This window comes from Lathamus discolor, chromosome 1 (genome assembly GCF_037157495.1).
Source record: "Lathamus discolor isolate bLatDis1 chromosome 1, bLatDis1.hap1, whole genome shotgun sequence".
NCBI lineage: Eukaryota > Metazoa > Chordata > Aves > Psittaciformes > Psittacidae > Lathamus > Lathamus discolor.
In genome coordinates, this window is record NC_088884.1 from 113,426,829 (window position 1) to 113,447,035 (window position 20,207).

At 42.5% G+C, this 20,207-nt stretch overlaps 1 protein-coding gene across 1 annotated transcript; it reads left to right on the forward strand.

Annotated features, from left to right (window-relative positions):
- The first annotated feature begins 9,466 nt into the window (after positions 1-9,466).
- Positions 9,467-20,051, forward strand: LOC136020401 (alcohol dehydrogenase 1). Its single transcript, XM_065691461.1, has 10 exons — positions 9,467-9,673; positions 9,771-9,923; positions 11,023-11,124; positions 12,356-12,494; positions 14,535-14,622; positions 14,731-14,950; positions 15,646-15,906; positions 16,397-16,532; positions 17,604-17,742; positions 19,204-20,051. The coding sequence occupies exons 2-10, from the start codon at positions 9,906-9,908 to the stop codon at positions 19,235-19,237; spliced, it is 1,137 nt and encodes a 378-aa protein (XP_065547533.1). The 5' UTR covers positions 9,467-9,673; positions 9,771-9,905; the 3' UTR covers positions 19,238-20,051.
- The last annotated feature ends 156 nt before the right edge of the window (positions 20,052-20,207 follow it).

Below are 20,207 nucleotides of genomic sequence, written 5' to 3' on the forward strand. Positions count from 1 at the left end.
ATGCTTTCCACTTGTTTATGACTTACAGGAACAGACTTTAATGATGAGATTAAATTTGTTTGATTTTTTTGCTGATGTGTTCGTTGTAGCAAGAAGCAGATGCAGTTGCACACATGCCCCTCACCTTGCTGTATTTCTGAGTTGCACCCGTTAGAAGGAGATTTACGTGAATCAAGAGAAACCAATGGATTCGCCACAAGAATAGAGGGTCTTACCTATCAGTCCATAGAGAACTTAAATACAGGTTTTAAATATAGTTTCTTGTAGTGTCACCTGAATTCTGTGATTCTAATTTGGGTCTTGCTGCAAAGACAAATGTTAGAGCTTCTGAACCTCTGATTCCCCCTGTGCTGTTTGTGGACTAGCATCCCAGATACATGGTGTCTTAACATTTATCGTTTTCGTTACTTACCCTGTTTCATGCTTAGACTTGCCACTGATTCTTTAGCTGACGACCTGAGTGAAAAAGAAAGAATGTCTAACTTTACAACTGGCATAAACTGTGCACTGCAACATACAGGTTTTTCTCAAAGGGGAGTCAAGTGTTCCTGAAATTTTGTGATGTTGCTGTAATGACTAAATTTGTATCAAAGAGTGTGGAGTTTGTTTGTGGTTACGGGCATTTTTTATTAAGGCTGTGCACAACCTTATGCTATTGCATTTTTCATGGGAGGAGAAAACTAAAACCTGGCTATAGGTTTAGTTTATCCCTAATCCTAGCAACCTCACTGCAGATTTTACCTGAGCTGATTCGTATCCCCTTCTGGACCTCTCTGAAGAAGATGGAGAGACTCTAAGACACTCAGGCTCTTCATATTCTCTGCTCTACTTTCCCTACAATTCAGCGTGTCAGCCAGTTCAGAATAAGATTGAATACGAAGTCTTTCTTTGATTTATGAAGGTAGCAGAAATTTTATGGAAATTCCCATTTGCTGAATGGGAATGGATGCTTAGGGGTGAATTCAGGGCTTCCCTTGCCTCGTTTTCAAAAGACTTAAGGACATCAGCGAGACACCTTTTGTTGGCTTTCACCCTTCCCACAGCAGCCCAGAGCTACACTGGGAGAGGAAGTTTTTCTACGCTGAACCAAATCTGAGTGCACTGAGGTTTGAGTGACTAATATCAGTGTACTGTCACCTTGCTGCTCAGCTCAGTGGCAGCTGGGCCAAGCACACTTGGCTGGATCCTATTCCTTCCATGTCAGCACCCCCACTCAGTTCAGGTCTATTGAGAGTTTCAGGGGTGCTTTTCAGGAAGGGGGTCAGGTGTATGTGCTTGTTATCTTAATTGGCCTTGAAAACCAGGTTTTGATCTTGGCAAGTGAATCCATGTGAAAAAGTTTTGTGAGTTTTGCAGCACCTGGAAGATGTACAGGATAGTTCCCATGAATGAAGAGAAGCTGATTCAAGGCAGTTTTTGCATGTGTTTGGCTCTAGCTGTGTGAGTGTGCAGGTTTACAGCTTTACAAACTGCCTAGCCTAAGGCCTCCCATCAGATTTGCCACAGTGTGAGCTAACGACACCAGTATGCAAAAGGTGATGTTGAATGAGTGACGTACACAGTGCTTGAGAGACGCAGTAAGGGAATCCTAAGCAGTGTTTGCTACATAGAACACCCCCTGTGCATGACATGTAATATTTGCAGGCTAGATTTTTAGAGAACAAGTTTCAGCCCAGGAGTCAACTGCATTGTTCCCCCAGTGACTGTCAGCAGCAACTTCCAGTTCAGAGAATGCAACTCCATAGTAAATGCTAAATATGAAAGTCAGTATGCTCTACACTGGAGTGGTGCGGGGAGGGAAATCTGACCAACAAAGTTCCATGCCATCCCCAAGAGGAGTAAAAATGCATAACATCATAGGAAGTCATATACTGTATACGGTGCTCATGTCTTACATTTATTTCCTTCTCCAGGGATCTCTGGTCAGAAGTCAGTGAGCTGTGAACCACTGCTCTTCCTTTTCTCTGTGTGTAGGCATCACCAATCTATTAAAGGCCCAGGAATCAAAATGTGTTTGGCATAAGGTTCTAAGGTTGGCATAAGGTAAGTGAATAGGGAAAGCAAAAGCAAGCTAACTGCTCTTAAGAAACAGTAGTCTACTTAGAGTGTGGCTATATGGCAGTATCTGTCCATGAGTTATTTTGCAGCCAAACCACAGTAAACACAGTTTGAAGAACTGTGTTCTGGATGTATAAGTGAACAATAAAAATAACACATAGCGTTTACTGTATGCCCAGCTCAGGAATCAAAAAGCAACGTTTCAGCAGACCCCCACCTCCCAGTTAAAATGCAAAATTTGGGAGAAAAGCGGGTCTGTATTTTTAGCATCTTTACTGCAAAACGCCTTCGCGATGCCCTCTGCTGTCTGGCACCAGTGCAGCAACACTTGCATTCCTTTTCCTCAAGAGTGCACAATCCTCCTTGTGCTAGGTGTTTGGAAGGGAATACTAACTTAGCCCTCAGATCTCGTGCAATGACGAGAGGAGACGAGTAATTAGATAGCAGCGTGAGACTAAAGAGTTATTGCAGAAAGATTCTTGCAGCAGAACTGCAAAGTGACAAAACGGCACCAGCAAAAGTAAAACTGGCAGTAAGTTGGCAGTAAATATTCTAAAGAATCTTTGTGTTGTGAGGGGAGGAGGCTTTTCCTGTCCTTGCTTGTTGTATAGTGTGAGGGGTTGTCCCCAGCAGTTTGAAACAAAGTGAATTTTATTCCCATTTTCATTGGCTTTGATAATATTTCTTGCTAGCAAAGCACAGTGACATGACAGAGCTGAAAGCAATACAGTTATAACTCAGTTATTACCCTACATGACACCATCTCCTTTCCAAGCTCCCGTTCCTCACATCCCTCTTTTCGCTTCTATGCTGCCCTTCCCAGCAGTCTGAGGCTGTCGACTCGGGTTACAGTGTTGAGAAGTAAGAGAGATACAATGCTGAAATGGAGAGTTGTGACTTCTTCCCTTACCTTTTCAGGTGAAGAAATGTTACTCTGAATCCTTTCAGCAACATCCGCACATCCCTCTGGAAATGAACATGCAGAGTGTTTTCTCAAGTTGAAAACTGGAAAGGCCATAAGATACACTTTATGTTATATTTGGCCCTGGGGCATTTTTACCTATAAAAATGCACGAGTGATATTGAGAGATCTCTAAAGGACTGTATTTCTTTCCTTTTTGTTTTGCTTTTACTACCTCATGTAGTACATTAGTTCAGTTATTTGCTGAGATGCATAATAATCTGAAGAAAATCTTGGAAGATGTATTTCATAGATGCATTCTTCAAGTGTTGTGTAACCACTTCTGCAGAATGTTCCTTACAGATGGAGTTACTGCCGATAATGATGGAATTAGTAGATGTCTAGTAAGCACATAATCTCTAAAAACTATAAAGATGCAAGGGTACTTAGAAAGCAGAAACCTTGTGAGGTGTGGTGACTAACACACATAAAAGGGAAGAAATACTTGCCTTCTAAATGTACGTTCATTGCCCTGTGTTCTCCTTAGCTGGACCTGAGCTGTGATGATACAGCGCCCTGGCTGAGACCTCAGCACATTCAACAGCTCAGGTTCCTCTCCTGCTGCTGTATAATATGGCAGTTTGGTGCCTCTACTCACATGTCATGGACTGTGTAGAACCTAGATGCCTTTGCATGAAATTGTCAAGCTTCGTAAGGGAGGAGCTGACAGATGTACTCCTTGTGGTGGTCCCGGTTAGCACATGTAGTTGGTCAGCTTCTTGCTGATGGAAGACCGTGGCCACCAGCTGAGTGTTCACTTGGGTACCTGTTTCTTACAACACAGGTCAGAGCATTGTTTATTCCTGTGCAAAAAACCCAAAGGATACAGTCTGTACTACAACAAGCACATGCGGTTAACATAGATCTCCAAGGAGAGTTTGTGCTGGAAGAATGGGAAATGGCTATCAAACCTGCAATTTTTATGTAATGATACAGGCTTTATGGAATGGTTTGTAAACAGTGAAGAAACCTTGAAGAAACTTGGCAGACTTGAATAGCTGGCTGAGGGCTGTAAGCAGTTACAGAGGACAGTGTGATTAATCACTACCTGAACAGTGATGATGTTCCAGCTAAAATCTGGAGAGTGGCCAGGGAGGGTGAAGCACACGCTCTTAGCAATGCCAGTCAGTCTTTGGCCTCTCTTAAAAAGCTTGTGGTTTTCAATGAGAGTCGCAGCATTTCATGAACAACTGGAATCCTCCTTTCTTAGCCAGGGTAAAAAAGAATCTGATAAACCATCATTTTTGTCATTGACCTGAGTCAAACTGGATTTAACATGGCATTGAAGTAGTTGATGAGGATTTTCAGAATCTTGATTCTGTTTAGTATCCGACATAAAACAAATACTAAAAAGAAAGTTAACACACAGCAGAGCATCACAGTGTCTGTAGAGCACCAGGTTACTCTTATTAAATGCTGCATTACAGAATCACAGAATCACAGAATCCCAAGGGTTGGAAGGGACCTAAAAAGATCATCTAGTCCAACCCCCCTGCAAGAGCAGGGTAACCTACAGTACATCACACAGGAACTTGTCCAGGCGGGCCTTGAATATCTGCATTATGTAATATGTTGCTCCTGGAAAGGTACAAGAATTACTTAGGTGAGAGTGAAATAGAGAAAACAATGGTGACAACCTGACTCTGGCACTTAAGGTACACTTGTGAGCACAGAAGGAAAGAGGAAGGAATTACTTTGGCTCAAAAGAAGTCCCAGGCGGTTGTCTTGGGGAAACAGTTTTAGTTGTACCTTGTAAAGTTTAGTGCTGCTAACCTTTATGTTACCACCCTGAGATGGTTCATTGCTGAGGTGAGGTAAAGATGCTTAATGGATTGAAAATGAAGGTACCGGCTTTTCTTGAGATGCTTCTCTTAGACAGAAACAGGAAATGGGAGCAGTGGGTACCACATTAGACTCACATTTCCTTTGGTGCTTGCCAGGGCTGTTCAGGTTATCTTTGTGGTTCATCAACAACTCTTACCTTTTATATGGCATGCCGTCCTAGGATGAGGAATGTTTCTGGAGAAGTAGTACTTTTCCCCTGAGGAGCTAAAGTGAGAGTAGTGCTGGTTGCCCTTCCAGATGTTGTGGTTGAACCGAGGTTCACAAAATGACTTGAAATTGGTATTTATTGTGTAACCTTTCTTATTCTCTTGTGGAGTGTCTTTCTGCAGAGCAGGTTGGCTCTTCTGCTGACGGCTTGAGGCCAAATGCTGGAGATGAAGTAAAGAACATGAACTCACAGAGAGTGATGTAGTGGAAACTTCAATTCCTATTTGTCTTGTTATTTTTACATATTCCATATAGAGTTTGGAGAAGCTGTAAACACAGGAGGATGGAAGCAAGCTACGTACTGCTCCACCAAGTGACTACCTTGAGCAACCAATGCTGCCTATGGGCACTTTCCAGTTGCTTTTATTTCCTTGCAGTGCATACTCAAAATAACTTGTAGAAGTAGAAGATACTGACATTTTTCTAGGGCTAATAATCCTACTTACGCTTTTATGTTGGCTCATGTCATTAAGTCCTTTGTTGCTTTTTCAGCAGTTCTCAGTCTGTAGCTGGAAAGCATGTAAGTGATGGTGTATGGGGCAGGAAGGTCTAACTACCTGAGAAGCAGTGCTGTAGGGGACCTTCTTTGCAGCAGGATGCTAGCTCCACAGCACCTTTTTGCTAGCTGCCACAGGTAATGCACCCCCTGTAGCAAGAATCTTTCCTTCAGAAAAGCCTTCAGCTGCATGGACAGCAACTCAGCTTGTTTGATCTCCTGAGCAGCTGTGGCTAAGGATGTGGGAGATTCTAGAAACACTCCTGTTGACACTGCTGCCATGGCAGCAGCCCAGCCATGCCTTTTGCCTGTCATTAGCAGACGGAAGAGATTGTGTACCTTCAACTCATCCTTTAAGTTTTTAGCACTCTTCCTCTTTCATGTGAAAATATTCATCATCAAAAATAACCATTTTCCGCAGAGAATATCTGTATGCAGACACAGGAAAATAAGGCTGTGCACAGGGCTGTAAAATCACCTGAGCTTGGTTATTGCCTGTCCTGGGTTTAGCAGTAGCAGTCAGTTTTTCTCCTTCTTAGTAGCTGGTGCAGCGCTAAACCCAGGACATTGCCAGATATGTTTCCAGTGGTGCTTTGCCCACGAAAGTGAGATTCCTGCTACACTGACGTTGCAACTCCAGTACACTTTTCAGGTCTCCTCAGAAATCCTTCAAGTTTTCAAGCATTATTAAATCAACTCAGGCAGGATTATATAAACTCAGACATACATTAACTCAGTTATTGCCAGGATATTTTGTGTGCCTCAGTTTCACAGGCTCTTCTTTCCTTACCACTGCTCATATTCCAGAAAGTAGCTGTCAGAGATGACTTTTCCCTCCCTGTAATAGTAGACCAGATCGGTGCTTTTGGCCTCACTGAGGGGCCTTAGCAGCTCCTTAGCTTGTGGCCTCCAGATGTGACTCTTGTAGGACATTTTGCCTGCAAATGACTGACATTCATTTCATTTTCTGTGTTGCTGGTTTTGCAAGCCATGTTGGGAAGGCTAAGAGAGGGATAAAAGAGAAGGATTAAGAGCTTTGTATCTGATGTCAGCAATAAAATAGATTTAAGTTTCTCATCGTGATTTTAAGGTCTTTTGCAGAAGAACATTCCCCCTTTTTTTGTTTTTTTGTACTCAGCAGAAATGGGAATTTGTGGCATCCACAAGAAGTTGGAGAAGAGCAGAAATTTGCAGAAGTGTGGGGAGGGGATTTTTTACACTTGGAGAGGAAAAAGAGGAGTGTGACTGCTGTGGCTCTGTCACTATGAGAAATGTTTGGATAACTTGCAGGCTAAGATGCTATTGAATCTAGAAGGTGGCTGATAGCAGAAGCTCTACAGAAGGGTCCATGGAGCTGCTAGCTTCTGATCCTGCAGTATTTTGTTTCTGAAAGTACTTTCATGAATCCTTTATAAATAAAGCCAGCAAGGTTGGCATGAAGTTGTGGATCTCATTCCTGATGAATCCTCTGTGTATATAGATGGGGGAAGAGCACTAGAGAGCCAGAGTTAACAGAAAATACCTGCAGCTTTGCTAGAGACAGCAGGGCATTGCTGGAAGGAGGAATTCAAGAAATTCAAAGGTTGGGGGGGGGAACTGCAAGGTAGAATTCTTTGATACTGCTGTTCAGTTAATTTTTGCATCAACTGTGGTAACAAAATGTCTTCCTGGGGACCACGACTGTCTGCCTTAGTAATTTGCGGACAACACCAGGTTGGGTGGGAATGTTGAGCTGCTGTAGGATAGGAAGGCTCTGCAGAGGGGTCTGGACAGGCTGGATCAATGGGCTGTGGCAAATTGTATGAGGTTGAACAAGGCAAAGTGCTAAGTCATGCACTTTGGTCATGACAACCCCATGCAATGCTACAGGTTGGGAAAGAGTGGCTGGAAAGCTGCTCGGTGGAAAAGAACCTGGGGGTGTTGGTCAACAGTCAGATGAACATGAGCCAGCTTGTGCCCGGGTGGCCAAGGCCAATGGTATTCTGGCTTGTACCTGCCTGAGGTTACATACATCTGCAGTATTTCTCCCTGTTGCCTATTCCTGTAGGCCTTCTTGAATTAACTAGTCATACAGGTGAACCTGAGAGAGCACTGTATTTAGTAAGTGCTAGTCAGGTTATATAAAATCATAAAATATGATTCTATATGCAGTATTTAATCTCTGTTTAATCTTTATATGCAGTATTTCATCTCAGTACTCGTATGCAGTATTTGATCTCTGCTTCTTTCTGAAGGAAGAATCTTGTTTTCAGAATGCTGGGCTATATCTGTTTTGCATGTCAAAGTTTGGGCAGTGGGGGAGCTACAAGGGTGGTTTCTGTGAGAAGTTGCCAGAAGCTTTCTCATGTCCAGTAGAGCCAATTCCAGGCGGATCCAAGAAGGACCCACTGCTGGCCCAGGCTGAGCCCATCAGTGAGAATGTTAGCGCCTCTGAGATAACATATTTCAGAAGGGAAAAAAGTTACTGCACAGGAGCAGATGCAGCCAGAGAGGACTGAGACTGTATGAGCAAACCAGCTCCACAGATAGCAAGGTCAGTGCAGAAGGAGGGGTAAGTGCACTAGGTGCTGGAGCAGAGGTTCCCCTGCGGCCCATGGAGGTCCACGGTGGAGCAGATACCCACCTGCAGCCTGGGAAGGACCCCATGCCAGAGCAGGGCAATGCCTAAAGGAGGCAGTGACCCAGCTGGGAAGCCTGTGCTGGAGCAGGCTCCTGGCAGGACCTGTGGCCCTGTGACCCTGTGGAGAGAGGAGTCCAGCTGGAGCTGATTTGCTGCAGGGCTTGTAACCCTGCGGGGGACCCACACTGGAGCAGTCTGTTCCTGAAGGATTGTAACCCCATGGAGGGGACCCATGCTGGAGCAGTCTGTTCCTGGAGGATTGCGCCCCGTGGAAGGGACCCACACTGGAGCAGTTCATGAAGAACTGTGGCCCATGGGAAGGGAGGCCTGTCTCCGATGGGAGGGACGCCACAGTGGAGCAGGGAATGAGTGTGAGGGGTGTTCCCCCTGAAGAGGAAGGAGCAACAGAGACAACATGTGGTGAACGGACCACAACACCCATTCCTTATCCCCCTGAGTCTTAGGAAGAGGAGGCAGAGAACTGGGGAGTGAAATGAAGCCTGGGAAGAAGGGATGGGTGGGGGGAAGGTGATTTTAAGATTTGGTTTTATTGCTCCATTATCCTGCTCTGATTTGACTGGTAGTAAATTAAACTGACTTCCTTAGTTGAGTCTGCTTTGCCTTTAATGGTAGCTGCTGAGTGATCTCCCTGCCCTTACCTCAGTCCGTGAGCCTTTTGTCATCTGTTCTCTCCCCTGTCCAGCTGCAGAGGGGAGTGATAGAGCAGCTTTGGTGGGCAGCTGCCATCCAGCCAGGGTCAACCCATAACATGGCATAATTTGAAAATAGATGAGGCTGGAAATGCACAGCAGAGGCACACAGTGCTCATCTCCACCCAACCCCTTGCACCAGGACGTTGTGCCAGGTGAGGGCAAGTATGTTGGTGCAGGAGCAGTGATGGGCCTGTGCTGGTAGATGTCCATGGAACCCATGGGTCAGGCAGTCACTCACAAATGGAGCAGGGTGTTGCACGTGGTAAGAAATGTGCATCCTCTCATGCCGCTTCTCCATGACTAATTTTTGTCATCGATATGGTCAGCACATTGGTCTTGGTCACTGTTCACTGAAACATTCCAACAGATTAATGAGTACCTGGGCTCTGAAACTACAGGACTGGGGACAGGCAGAGCCACAGCCAGTGTGTTTCTTAAGCAGCTTGCACAACAGCATGTTTTAATGTGTTAACTGAGCTCTTACGAGTGTCACCACACTAATCCAAAGTAAACCTTCGTGTTCTCCCTGCATCCCTGCTGCTATGAATTCAAGAGCCACTCTTCCCTTTTCGCAGCTGCAGTGCCAGCAGGAGCAGCGGATTTGGAGGCACGCCTCCCAGAGAGGTGGAAAGAGGGGACACCTTCCAGCCAAGGCTTTTGCTTTCTTCCTGTGATGTTGAGGACAACCCTAGGGAGGGTACGAAAAGGGTAGAGAAGAGTGTGACAAAGGAGTAAGGGAGACAAAACCAGTATGAAGAGTGAGGTTTCAGCAGGTGGGTGGTTTATTTTCATTCTGGCACTTTGACTGACTAAGGGGTGGGACTCTGAGCTGTGAGGCTTGGTTAAAAGGTCAGAGCAATGTACTTGCAGGAGCACTTCACAAGACCAGCTTCCAGTGCATGGACAGGATTTGGGGTATCAGCAACCTGACTGCTTAGCAGCTGACTGAATTCTTGGCGCAAAGAATCGGTGGTGGCGGGATTTGAGACAGACACACTGGTCAACATGAGCACGGCAGGCAAAGTAAGCACAAGTTTATATTAGAAGTTTCTTTCCTGCAGCTGAGTAGTGCGTGTTTAACCGCAGTTTCTTTGCCCCTCAGTTCTGGTGGTATAACACAGATGAGAGTTTAGGAGGAAGCTGGTGCAGGAGAGCAGCCCTTACTTGCAGGCCACTGTACTCTCCTACGAAATGGTTTTAAATAAGAAAGAAGATAAAACATAAAATCAAGAACATTATTTGTTTATTTGTTTATTTATTTAAGCACTGAGGCAACATGAGGTAACAGCGCCAGGATAAGAATTACCTTCCCCAGCGTTAGCAAACTGTTTTTAATCCCTGATTGGACAGTTTGAAACGTGATGCAATGTCATAAGTGTTCAGATCAATGTATTTATCAGCTCCAGCAGTTTTTATTTTGAGATCCCGCAGTGGTTAAAGCTATTTTTAGCTTCTTTATAATTCATATCAGTTTGTTTTCAAAAGAAAAAAAAACCCATAGTTAATATTGTGTTACATTTTGGGGTGTAATTGTGATGATGTTAGAACAGTCATTAAATTTCAGTATGTGCATAACAACTCTGGAGTTTAAGGTAATAATGACCAAAAGTAAGTATTATATGTATCAGTATGAGCACATGTATCAGTACTGAGCTGGGACTGAAATGAGTATTTGCATCTTTGCTAGAAAGTGAGAAGAGAAATGTAGGTGAATTCCACTGCTGAAGACAGTATATGTTGCTTCTTGCACTACCTGAGAGATACTAACTCAGAGACATGCAAGCAAGGTCGATTTTCAGGAACCCAGAACCTAGAAAATGACTGAAGGCCTGTGCCTTGCTGTAATGTGCCTTAAGAAAGTATGGGGATTGGTACTGCTGTTACTGCCAGCTGTCTTCACTATTTTAAAGCCACACAAAACAAGAGGGGACAAAAAATAAATACTCTCTCAAAATAAACTGTACTTCACTTGTCGGTAAATTCACCAAGTTTGGGTTTTTTCCCTGTAGTTTTCTTGCTCCTTCCTTGAAATATGAGCTGCCGTTTCACATGCAGAAATGTAAGATTCTGTCTGTGTGGTGACTTGCAAGTGCCATTCCCTTTTTCTTTGCTCTGTTTGCAGGTTATTAAATGCAAAGCAGCAGTAATGTGGGAAGCAAATAAACCATTTTCTATTGAGGAAGTGGAAGTTGCCCCACCAAAAGCGCACGAAGTTCGCGTAAAGGTACTAAAAAATAAAAATTGAAACAACTATTATTCTGTCTTGCTGTTTATCAGGATTATTTCTATAGAGTTTTAGGATCCAGTCAGAAAACATTCAATAGCTGAGTAGTTAGTATTCAGTAGTTACAATTCAGTTACTCTTCAATAGTTACTATTCCTATAGAACATGCTTCAAATCCTGAAACTGATCATGAGGGTCTTTTTAAAAAGAAAAAAAGACTTTTTAGGGTTAGGTTTTTTGTTTCCTAAGGCATTTGTGCTTCTGATAGGCTGAAGAAATCACAGCACAAGGCAGAGATCTGGTTCTTCTGTAGTATGGAGCAAGAAATTCTCTTTTACTTTGAGTCTGTGCTAGGAAATATCTCAGTAGGGTGGGAGCTTTCTTTTTTAACTGGGTGCTGAGCATCTCTCACGTTTCAGGACCTTTCTCGGTGGAAGTCAGCAGCTGTTTCTATTTCAGAGCAGTTTCAAGTGTTATACCAGTGAGAAGAACCCTCTCGTGGGGTTGACAACTCCATTTGTCAGAACAAAAGCTTTAAAGACATACCTGAATGTTTCAAAAGAAATACTGCTACTGTGCTACTTGCAAGAAAAGGCAAATGTGATATAAAATACTATGTGTAGCCTCAATTTTTATATGTATGGCATATACATATATTTAAAATACATAAATAACATATAATCATTAAAATGTAATTATATATGATGCTATGCCATTGTATAATACGTATTTTATGTAGCATCTATTTTATATATTGTAATATCATCTACAATAAGGAATAGAAAATATATGTCATATTTCTAGGTTTATAAATACTATTTGATGGTTAATTTATATTTACTTGATATGGTAATATTTCTACAATATTGCAGACTTTTTCTATTTATGTATTTATCTATAAATATTTAAATATTTTATTGCATTCTGTTCTTCATATATGATTACATTTCTAAAACGTGGGTCCTGCCAGATAATCAATGAGACTTCCTCCGGAGCTCAGTAGTGCATAGCAAACATTCCCAAAGGAGCCTTGCTTTGTAGATTGAAGACTAATGCAACCCATGAAAATCATGACTCACACAAACAAAAGTGTTTTCCTTGTAGTTATTATGTGTATATGTGATTTTGGAGTGAAGCAAATTACTTCTCCAAATGTATGGTATCATTTCACTTCCATATATGACATGACATAGTTAAATGCTGATATATTCTTGTCTTTCTTCTAAATCAGATCGTGGCCGCAGGGATCTGTCGCTCTGATGACCATGTGATAACTGGTGCACTGGTTATACCTCTTCCAATAATTCTTGGGCATGAAGCAGCTGGTATTGTGGAGAGTGTTGGGCAGGGAGTAACTTCGGTCAAACCAGGTGTGAAACAGCACTGAACACAAATCCTCTGCTGAGTTCCCTGTTTCCTGAGACTCCTGTCTAAGTCAAAGATGATTACATGCATAAGTGCTTGTATGGCTGAGGAAAATGTTCCAACTCTGATTTTTTTCAAGGATACCTTAAAGGATGCTACATGGTGTCTACATCTTTTGGTGTTGCCAATCTTGATTTATTTTCAGATTTTCTATTCAATTTCTTTGGTTTTGGGAAAAACATCTGCAGCTTGCTTTCTACCTACATAGCACTTCCCTTGTCATGGGATTAAGAACAGATTCTTTGCTCTTTGACACAGAAAATCAGGTATTACAGGTTCTCTAACCCTAGTTTATACAGCTCATCTCAAGAGTAAGGCAAAGCAAAGCACTAGTCAACATGTCAAAACAATTCTCCCAAAACTAATAATCCACTGACTTCAGTAGACCAGAGCTCAGGTCTGTGTCTTCCATTACTTCATTTCAAAGATATCAGGGCATGACTGGGGTGCCCACTCTTCTGCAGGCTTTGCTTTTGCTTTGCACAGTACCAGTGCAGGTGAGACAGCACTGCTCACTGAGATCTGGGTTGCTTTGAAGAGGACACTTTTCTGGACCAGCTGCTCCTCTCACTACAGTCCCTTTGAACCACAGTGGGTAGAAAGAGAAGTTAGTGAAAGATGCTGATGTTCCTCCAACTGCTGCAAGATGAGACAGCATTTCTGTATATCTGTATGGGACCAAACAGACTCTAACAAGGACTGAATTATTAACAGGAATTATGCAGTGAACAAAATCTGCACAGTAGTGCTTGATTTTATCCAGGCAGTTTGATACAATATCTAAGTAGTTCATTTTTAACACCTCCATATTCCCAGTGTCTTTGTACTGACAACAAATATGTAGTCTGTCCAAAGCAGGTTGGTAGGTGAGATAAGAAAAAGTTTTACTTGAGATTTCTGCTTTAGCTCCAAACAAATATGTGTATTGCAAATTTCAGTGATAGCTCTAGCTGGTTTTTCTCTTACATCTGGCTTCATAAATCACTCAGTTGTCTAATTCTAGCTGCCACGTGTTTCCAGGTGAAACGGCAGGCCTGAACACACAAAATCATGTGTCTTGGATGTTGCTTAGTTTACACCTTCAAGTTCTAAAAAAGACTCCCAAGACGTGCAAAGTTTCTTTAAGGGAATGATTACTAAGCCTGTGTCACAGTTCTAAGTTAACTGAGGGCCAGGGCAGAGGGGAGCATTTCATGTTCTGCAGGTGTTTTCCATGTTTTAGTGGTAATCAAAGATTCCCTTGCCTTTCAATGTGTCAAGGATTAGCCACATTTTAGAGCTGCCAAATCACAAACTGATCTCTGTTAGGGGTTACCTGTTTAGAGATTATGATGGATTTACCACACGTCATTGCTGTGGAAAATGCGTAGCAGTAAAAATCGCACTGGGAAGCTATGTGCTACTTTGTCCATCATGTAAGAGTGCTAGAGAATGAGAGATAGCTTGTGTGTGTCACTGCTTCTCTGACAAACACTTTACCTGCTTTACTCCAATGCAGCAGTGAAATACGAAAGAGACTCAAGATGGTTGGTAAATTAATGCTCAATTTCCCATTCTCTGTATGCACAATTTACAGCCGTGTTATCTTGGCCCTTCAATCTACTGTCGCAGCGGGTGCCAATTTTTATCTGTTTCTTTACCTGTGTATTACTATTTTCCTTTCAAGTAGAAGATGCAATAAACTGCTGAATGTGTACTTCGGGAATGTCAGTAGCTAGCAGAGTTTTATGGCATAGCTCTGATTCAGTTCTGTGAAAGACACCAGGAATTTTGTGTATTGAAATCAGTTCTCATAACTTTGCCCTAGCTAGGTGCTTTATAACAGAAAGAGATGGTGTATCCTCCAAGGGCAGGAGAAGGAAATAAAACCAGCACTGCACTCCTAGCGCACATTTGCTTAGGGATTAAATGCACTTGCTCCATGATTTTATGTATATGCTTCTTGTTTGCCTTTTTAAATCCTGTCATTACTGTATTATTTCTAGGAGATAAGGTTATTCCACTCATTGTGCCGTACTGTGGGGAGTGCAAGAGTTGCTTAAGCCCCAAGAGTAATCTGTGCATCAGAAATGAGTGAGTTTTCCTGAGTCACCTACAACCCTTATTTGACTTTGATTTATACAAAGCTGATCACACTCAACAGATGCAACTTGCCATTATTTCTGTTCATCTTTCAAACAGCATTTCTCCAGGTACTGGATTAATGCTTGATGGCACCACTAGATTCACCTGTAAAGGAAAAGCAATTCACCATTTTATGGGTACCAGCACCTTCACTGAATACACAGTACTGCATGAAACTTCTGTAGCCAAAATCGATTCTGCTGCTCCTCTGGAAAAAGTTTTTCTAATTGGCTGTGGATTTTCAACTGGTTATGGGGCTGCTGTGCAGACTGCCAAGGTAAGTATCAAGGTGGGTGTTTCTGGTAACTCATGGTGGCCTATTCAGGATTGTATGGCCCGCATGTGGGGTATCAGCAGAGCAGCCAGGAGGTATAGACTCTGTTGCAGAGTTCAGGGTGGAAGGAAGATACTCGGGTTTTGCCTACTTCAGTTTCTGTGTCTCTAAGGTACTGAGAAGCCTTCAAATCAAAATTCAGTAAAAATGCATATTACCATCTGTTAATTTTTCTCTTATGGCTTTATCACCCCTAGAAAAAACATTACAAAGGAGCTGATTTGTTTTATTGTAACTGAAATCTAGGAAGCCTTTGTTTGCAACACTCAAAATTCATAGCAATACACAAATGTGACTTTTACAGCTGTCATTGTCTCCAGTGGCACTACAGATTTTAACATCACTGGAATATAAGGCATTGTAAAAAAAAAAAAACACGTCTCTGAACCTGAGGCTGAGAAGAGTGATGAAAATCTGGTCTCAGAAGTGTATTTTAGGGCAATTTATCTTAGTCACATGTAGGATTATAACAGTATAGCTGGCTGCTGCACTAGTAGGTATGCATGTGCAAAGTCCTTCTCAGCAGGTAATCTCTAAATTACAAGAAGTAGCTTAACTGAAAACATGTTGGTAGTAAGAAAATGCATTGTACTTTACATAGACCGTTAGAGTATGGCATGTTTGTATGGGTATTACAGGTGGAACCAGGCTCCAGCTGTGCCGTCTTTGGCCTTGGAGGAGTTGGCCTCTCTGTTATCATGGGCTGCAAGGCAGCTGGAGCTTCCCGCATCATTGCTGTTGATATCAATAGTGACAAGTTTGCCAAGGCCAAAGAACTGGGAGCCACAGACTGCGTCAACCCTAGAGATTTCAAGAAGCCTATTCACGAGGTGTTGATCGAAATGACTGGCCATGGTGTGGACTACGCCTTTGAGGTTGTCGGCCGTACTGAAACCATGGTATGCAACCAAAAGATGTCATCAAATGAGGCATTAGTGTGTTAGGTCTCTCTTTGGTAACCCACTAAGCACCAAGGTTGAGGAGCTGAGAGCCACTAGCAAAGTGTCAGGCTACCTTCAAACCTATTAAGTCCAGCTATCTGCCACTGAGATGCAGGGGCATGCTCAAAAACTTAGGGCAGAGAGCTCGAGCATAGTCCCCTGGCCTAACCAGGGTGGCTAAATTTCACGTAGCCCACTGTCTGCTTTCCAGCAGTGGCTTATCGCTAATGTCTAAGACAAAATGGGGAGGGAGAGCAAAGCTAGGACATAATCTAACCCCTGACAGCATACACAATGGTGTGAGCAGATTCAATGGAAACTGTTTGGTGTGGTTTCAGTTACAAAAAATGAATTGCAAGCAGAGCCCTGCGAGGAGGAGGAATGCAAACTTTTGGGCCTCAGCGGCAAATCTTCTGTAACTCTGGGTGTCCCTCTGTTCCCAATGCAGAGCGCAGCCTTGGCCTGTTGCCATTACAACTGTGGAGTCAGTGTGATTGTGGGAGTGCCTCCTGCAGCACAGAAGGTTTCTTTTGACCCCATGCTCCTCTTCACTGGTCGCACCTGGAAAGGCTGTGTCTTTGGAGGTAAGGGCTTGGAAAGAAGTGATTTAACTGGCTTGGGAAACTTGCGAGTTACTTTGAATGAAATAGCATATGTATAAATTCATTGCTTAAGTTGTCCTGCTGGAAGTGATATTGATAGCTGTTTTGCGGACAAAGAAGCACAAAGGGAATTAGTTATGGAAAGTGTTAGTTAATGGTGAGAGAAAGAGAGAGAAAACCAGAGACAGAGGCAGGGGAGAAGAAGGAGAGAAGAAGAGACAGAGGAAGAGAAAAAAGACAAAAAACAGGAAAAAAATGGGGGGAAGAGGAGAAAGGAAATAAAAGGGGGAATGAGAAAAAAAGGAAGGCAGAAAGAAAGGTAGAAGGAGAGAGGAAAATGAGAGGGAGGGGAGGGAGGAGAAGAGATAAAAAAGAAAAAACAGATAAGGAGAAAGAAAGGGGGAAAGATAAGAGAAATGGGCAAAGGAAGATAAAGCTTGGCAAGTCCAAGCTCACTCAACACAAAGCTGAAGGCCACCGAAAACTTGGCTGCAGCAGCAGATTTTCTCACTCCCAGCCACTTCCTCTTATGTATTCAACAGACACCTGAATAGAATAGCAGAGACAAATTAGGTTCCTCTGGAAGGGCATCTGCCTGTTTGAGACAGTTTTTTCTAGTACTGCTTGAAAGAAAAAAGAGGCATATCTATCCCCTGCCGCCCTCAGTTTTGATCAGTCAATCCTGTTTCCAGTTACCAACATGGATGTCCCCACTCTGGCTTTTGTATGATAAGTGGTTTGGTGAGCAACAGACATCAACAGACAAGTTGAAACAGTATTTAATGAAGGGAAGAGTTTGGACTCTGTAAAGATTAAAATTTTTACAGGTCTTTCACCAGTAAAGCACTTATTGGGCTTGTTGTATGTAGAACAGCCGCACTTCAACCCATGTTTTCTGCTGGCAGTCTGTGTTACAGAGGTAAAGACATGCTGCAGCATTTCCTCATGCTGTTCTCTTATTGAAAGTTTACCTAAAACTTTAAGCTGCCAATGGGTGTATATATTTCCCAAGCCTTTAATGTTTCATTATCCATTATCTGTGGGTTTTTTCAGGCTGGAAGAGTAAAGATTCAGTCCCTAAACTGGTTGCTGACTACATGAAGAAGAAATTTGTTCTGGATCCATTAATAACTCATAGACTTCATTTCACTAAAATCAATGAAGGATTTGATCTGCTAAGGACAGGGAAGAGGTAAACCATGTTTAATTGTAAAGGTTCTGTATAAATAACCTAAAGGAGCTGTATGGTAATGCAGAGTGTGACTTCACGGTGGAGAAGGGGAAAGGCAACACACTACATCCCTTAATCTTGCCCAGTATGGTTCCATGGGTTGCAGTTGTAGTGATACAGCCAGCAGAGCTTTAGCTTTTGAAATACATTGAGCCCTGTCTTTCCTTGTAGTGGAATTTTCACATTCTGGTTTGAGCAAAGACACTGGGTGGCAGAGGAAGAAAAGACCCCAGCAGTGAGGAGGTCTGTGCCCACTACCCGTTGGAAAAGAGCACACAAACAAGGGAGCTTGGGAATGCCAAGCTGTGAAGTGCCAGGGTCAACTACATCACATCTGAAGAAACATCTTAGACTGAGGAGCAGGAGCACAGAAATAGACAATATTTACTAGAAGAGCAACTCACCATTCCTCTGGTGAATTACAGTCCTAGTGCAATTAGTCCTAAAGTCACTGGGTGGTTTATGCTGAATTTTGGAGCTTTTAATGAAAGAAAGTGCTTGATGTATACAAACATTGCAAACTCAGAATTTAGCTCTCATGCCTTCCTCAAATCTTGTGCGAGTCCAGCTCAGGCTCTGTTTTCATGGAGTGTTGAAATCGGAAATACTGTTTGCCAGAGATGTTTGACAAGATTTGCATGGGAATAATTGGAAATGCTCCTTGGCAGAAGTGGGAAATACATGTGTGTACCTTAGTACACGTGGGGACTACCCTTTTTGTAAGTTCTAGCTGTAACTATGTGTAACTTATGCAGTCTGGAGAGTTACATTCACATTTTCTTTCCATTGTCATTTGCTGGCAGTTATTTTAGGTGTTACTTGCTCTAAATGTATAAAGCATGTAACAAAACAATTTAGCCCTGAGGTTTTTTCTAAGGCTCTAACTGTGCAGCACGCATGTCATTTTTTGACTGTCCTTATTTTAGGTGAGCTGTAAATGTCAGTTTTAGGTCTAGTGTAGCAAATGGGAAAGCAGTGAGGACAGAGACACTATCAACTTTGCTAAAAGACTGGCAGTTCGCCTGAAGACAGAGGCCTGTTGCAGCTGACCATCATCACTAAATGAAATAGTTCAGTGCTTCAACACAGAACAAGCTGTACCACTGAGAGGTTACCCTTAGAGCCATTCGTAACTGAGAAGACATGTCTCAGCCCCACTCTTCCCAGGCTCGCTCTGGTGATGAGCTGCCAGGAGACGCGAGTTCATGAGTGAAGGCTATGCAGTCTTGCATGAATGCTGTTCTCTGCAGCACAGTTTGCACATCTGCTTTGCAGTGTTGCTGCAGTGAGGGCTGGGGTGTGCAAGGAGGGAGTACCCTGGCTGACAGCATTAGCCTGGATTAGCAGAGAAAACAGCAGTGTTTTTCTGATGTTAGCCCAGGGGCTTATCTACAGCCACTAACTTGTCACTTTATATTGCAGTATTCGCACTGTCCTGGTGTTTCAGGATTCCTAATTGTTAACAGCAGATGGCTTAGCACCGGTACAAACTTCATTATCCTCCAATACAGCTGGTATGAAACACAAACCAAGATGTTTCTGAAAGGTCCACTGCTTCCCCTCGGAATAAAAGGATCAAGCTCAAACCCCAGACATCAAGCACAGTGTTTATAAGTGAAATAATCGTTTTCCTTCTTCCTCTTTCTTCTGATTCTTGCTGCTTTAAATCCTCTTTACACAGAAGAAATTGTGCTGCAGTTTTCCTCTAATAGCTTATTATGAATGACAGGACTTGCTGCTGTCACAGGTATTAGAAAAGGTTTGGATTTTTTAAATGGCCTTTAATACGCACTCTTTTAATAAAAGCAAAATGAAGGGCTTTTATAACACTGTGGCTCAGCATGGTAAAACTCTAGGTTGGAACTGAGTGTCCAGCCTGAATGATTTTAGCATTCCATTACTTGACAGGCAAGGAAATCACTGCAGAGATTAAAATTTATGGTGACCTTGCATTTGAATTAAAAATTTCAGTGAAGGATGTTTCAGTAAATCAAAGACTTACACACTGAAGAATGTCTCACCACCGAATTAACACTTCCATGCATCTCATATAAAACTGCTGTGGTGCTATTCTGTGGTGGTGTTCTTTTGTTTGTTTGGTTTAACCTTTGTATCTCTTTCTTAGGAATGTTTTAGTTGTTTTACCAGTATAGTTTTAGATCTTTGGCCTCTGGTGCTTGGGAAACAATGTGAAGCAATGTGAATATACATCAAGTATTGTTATTTGTTTCCATTAAATAAAGAGGTAGTGTATTAACCTTTAATGTAAATACAGAGTAAATGGGAAGAAACACAACTGGTAACAGTTTGCAAGTAATTGAACACAAAGCATCTTACTGCTTTCTGCATTTGCAATGAGGAAACAGCAGAAGAGGCTATTTCTATCTTGGTATATGTGATCAACACTGACTTATCTCTTGAAGTTC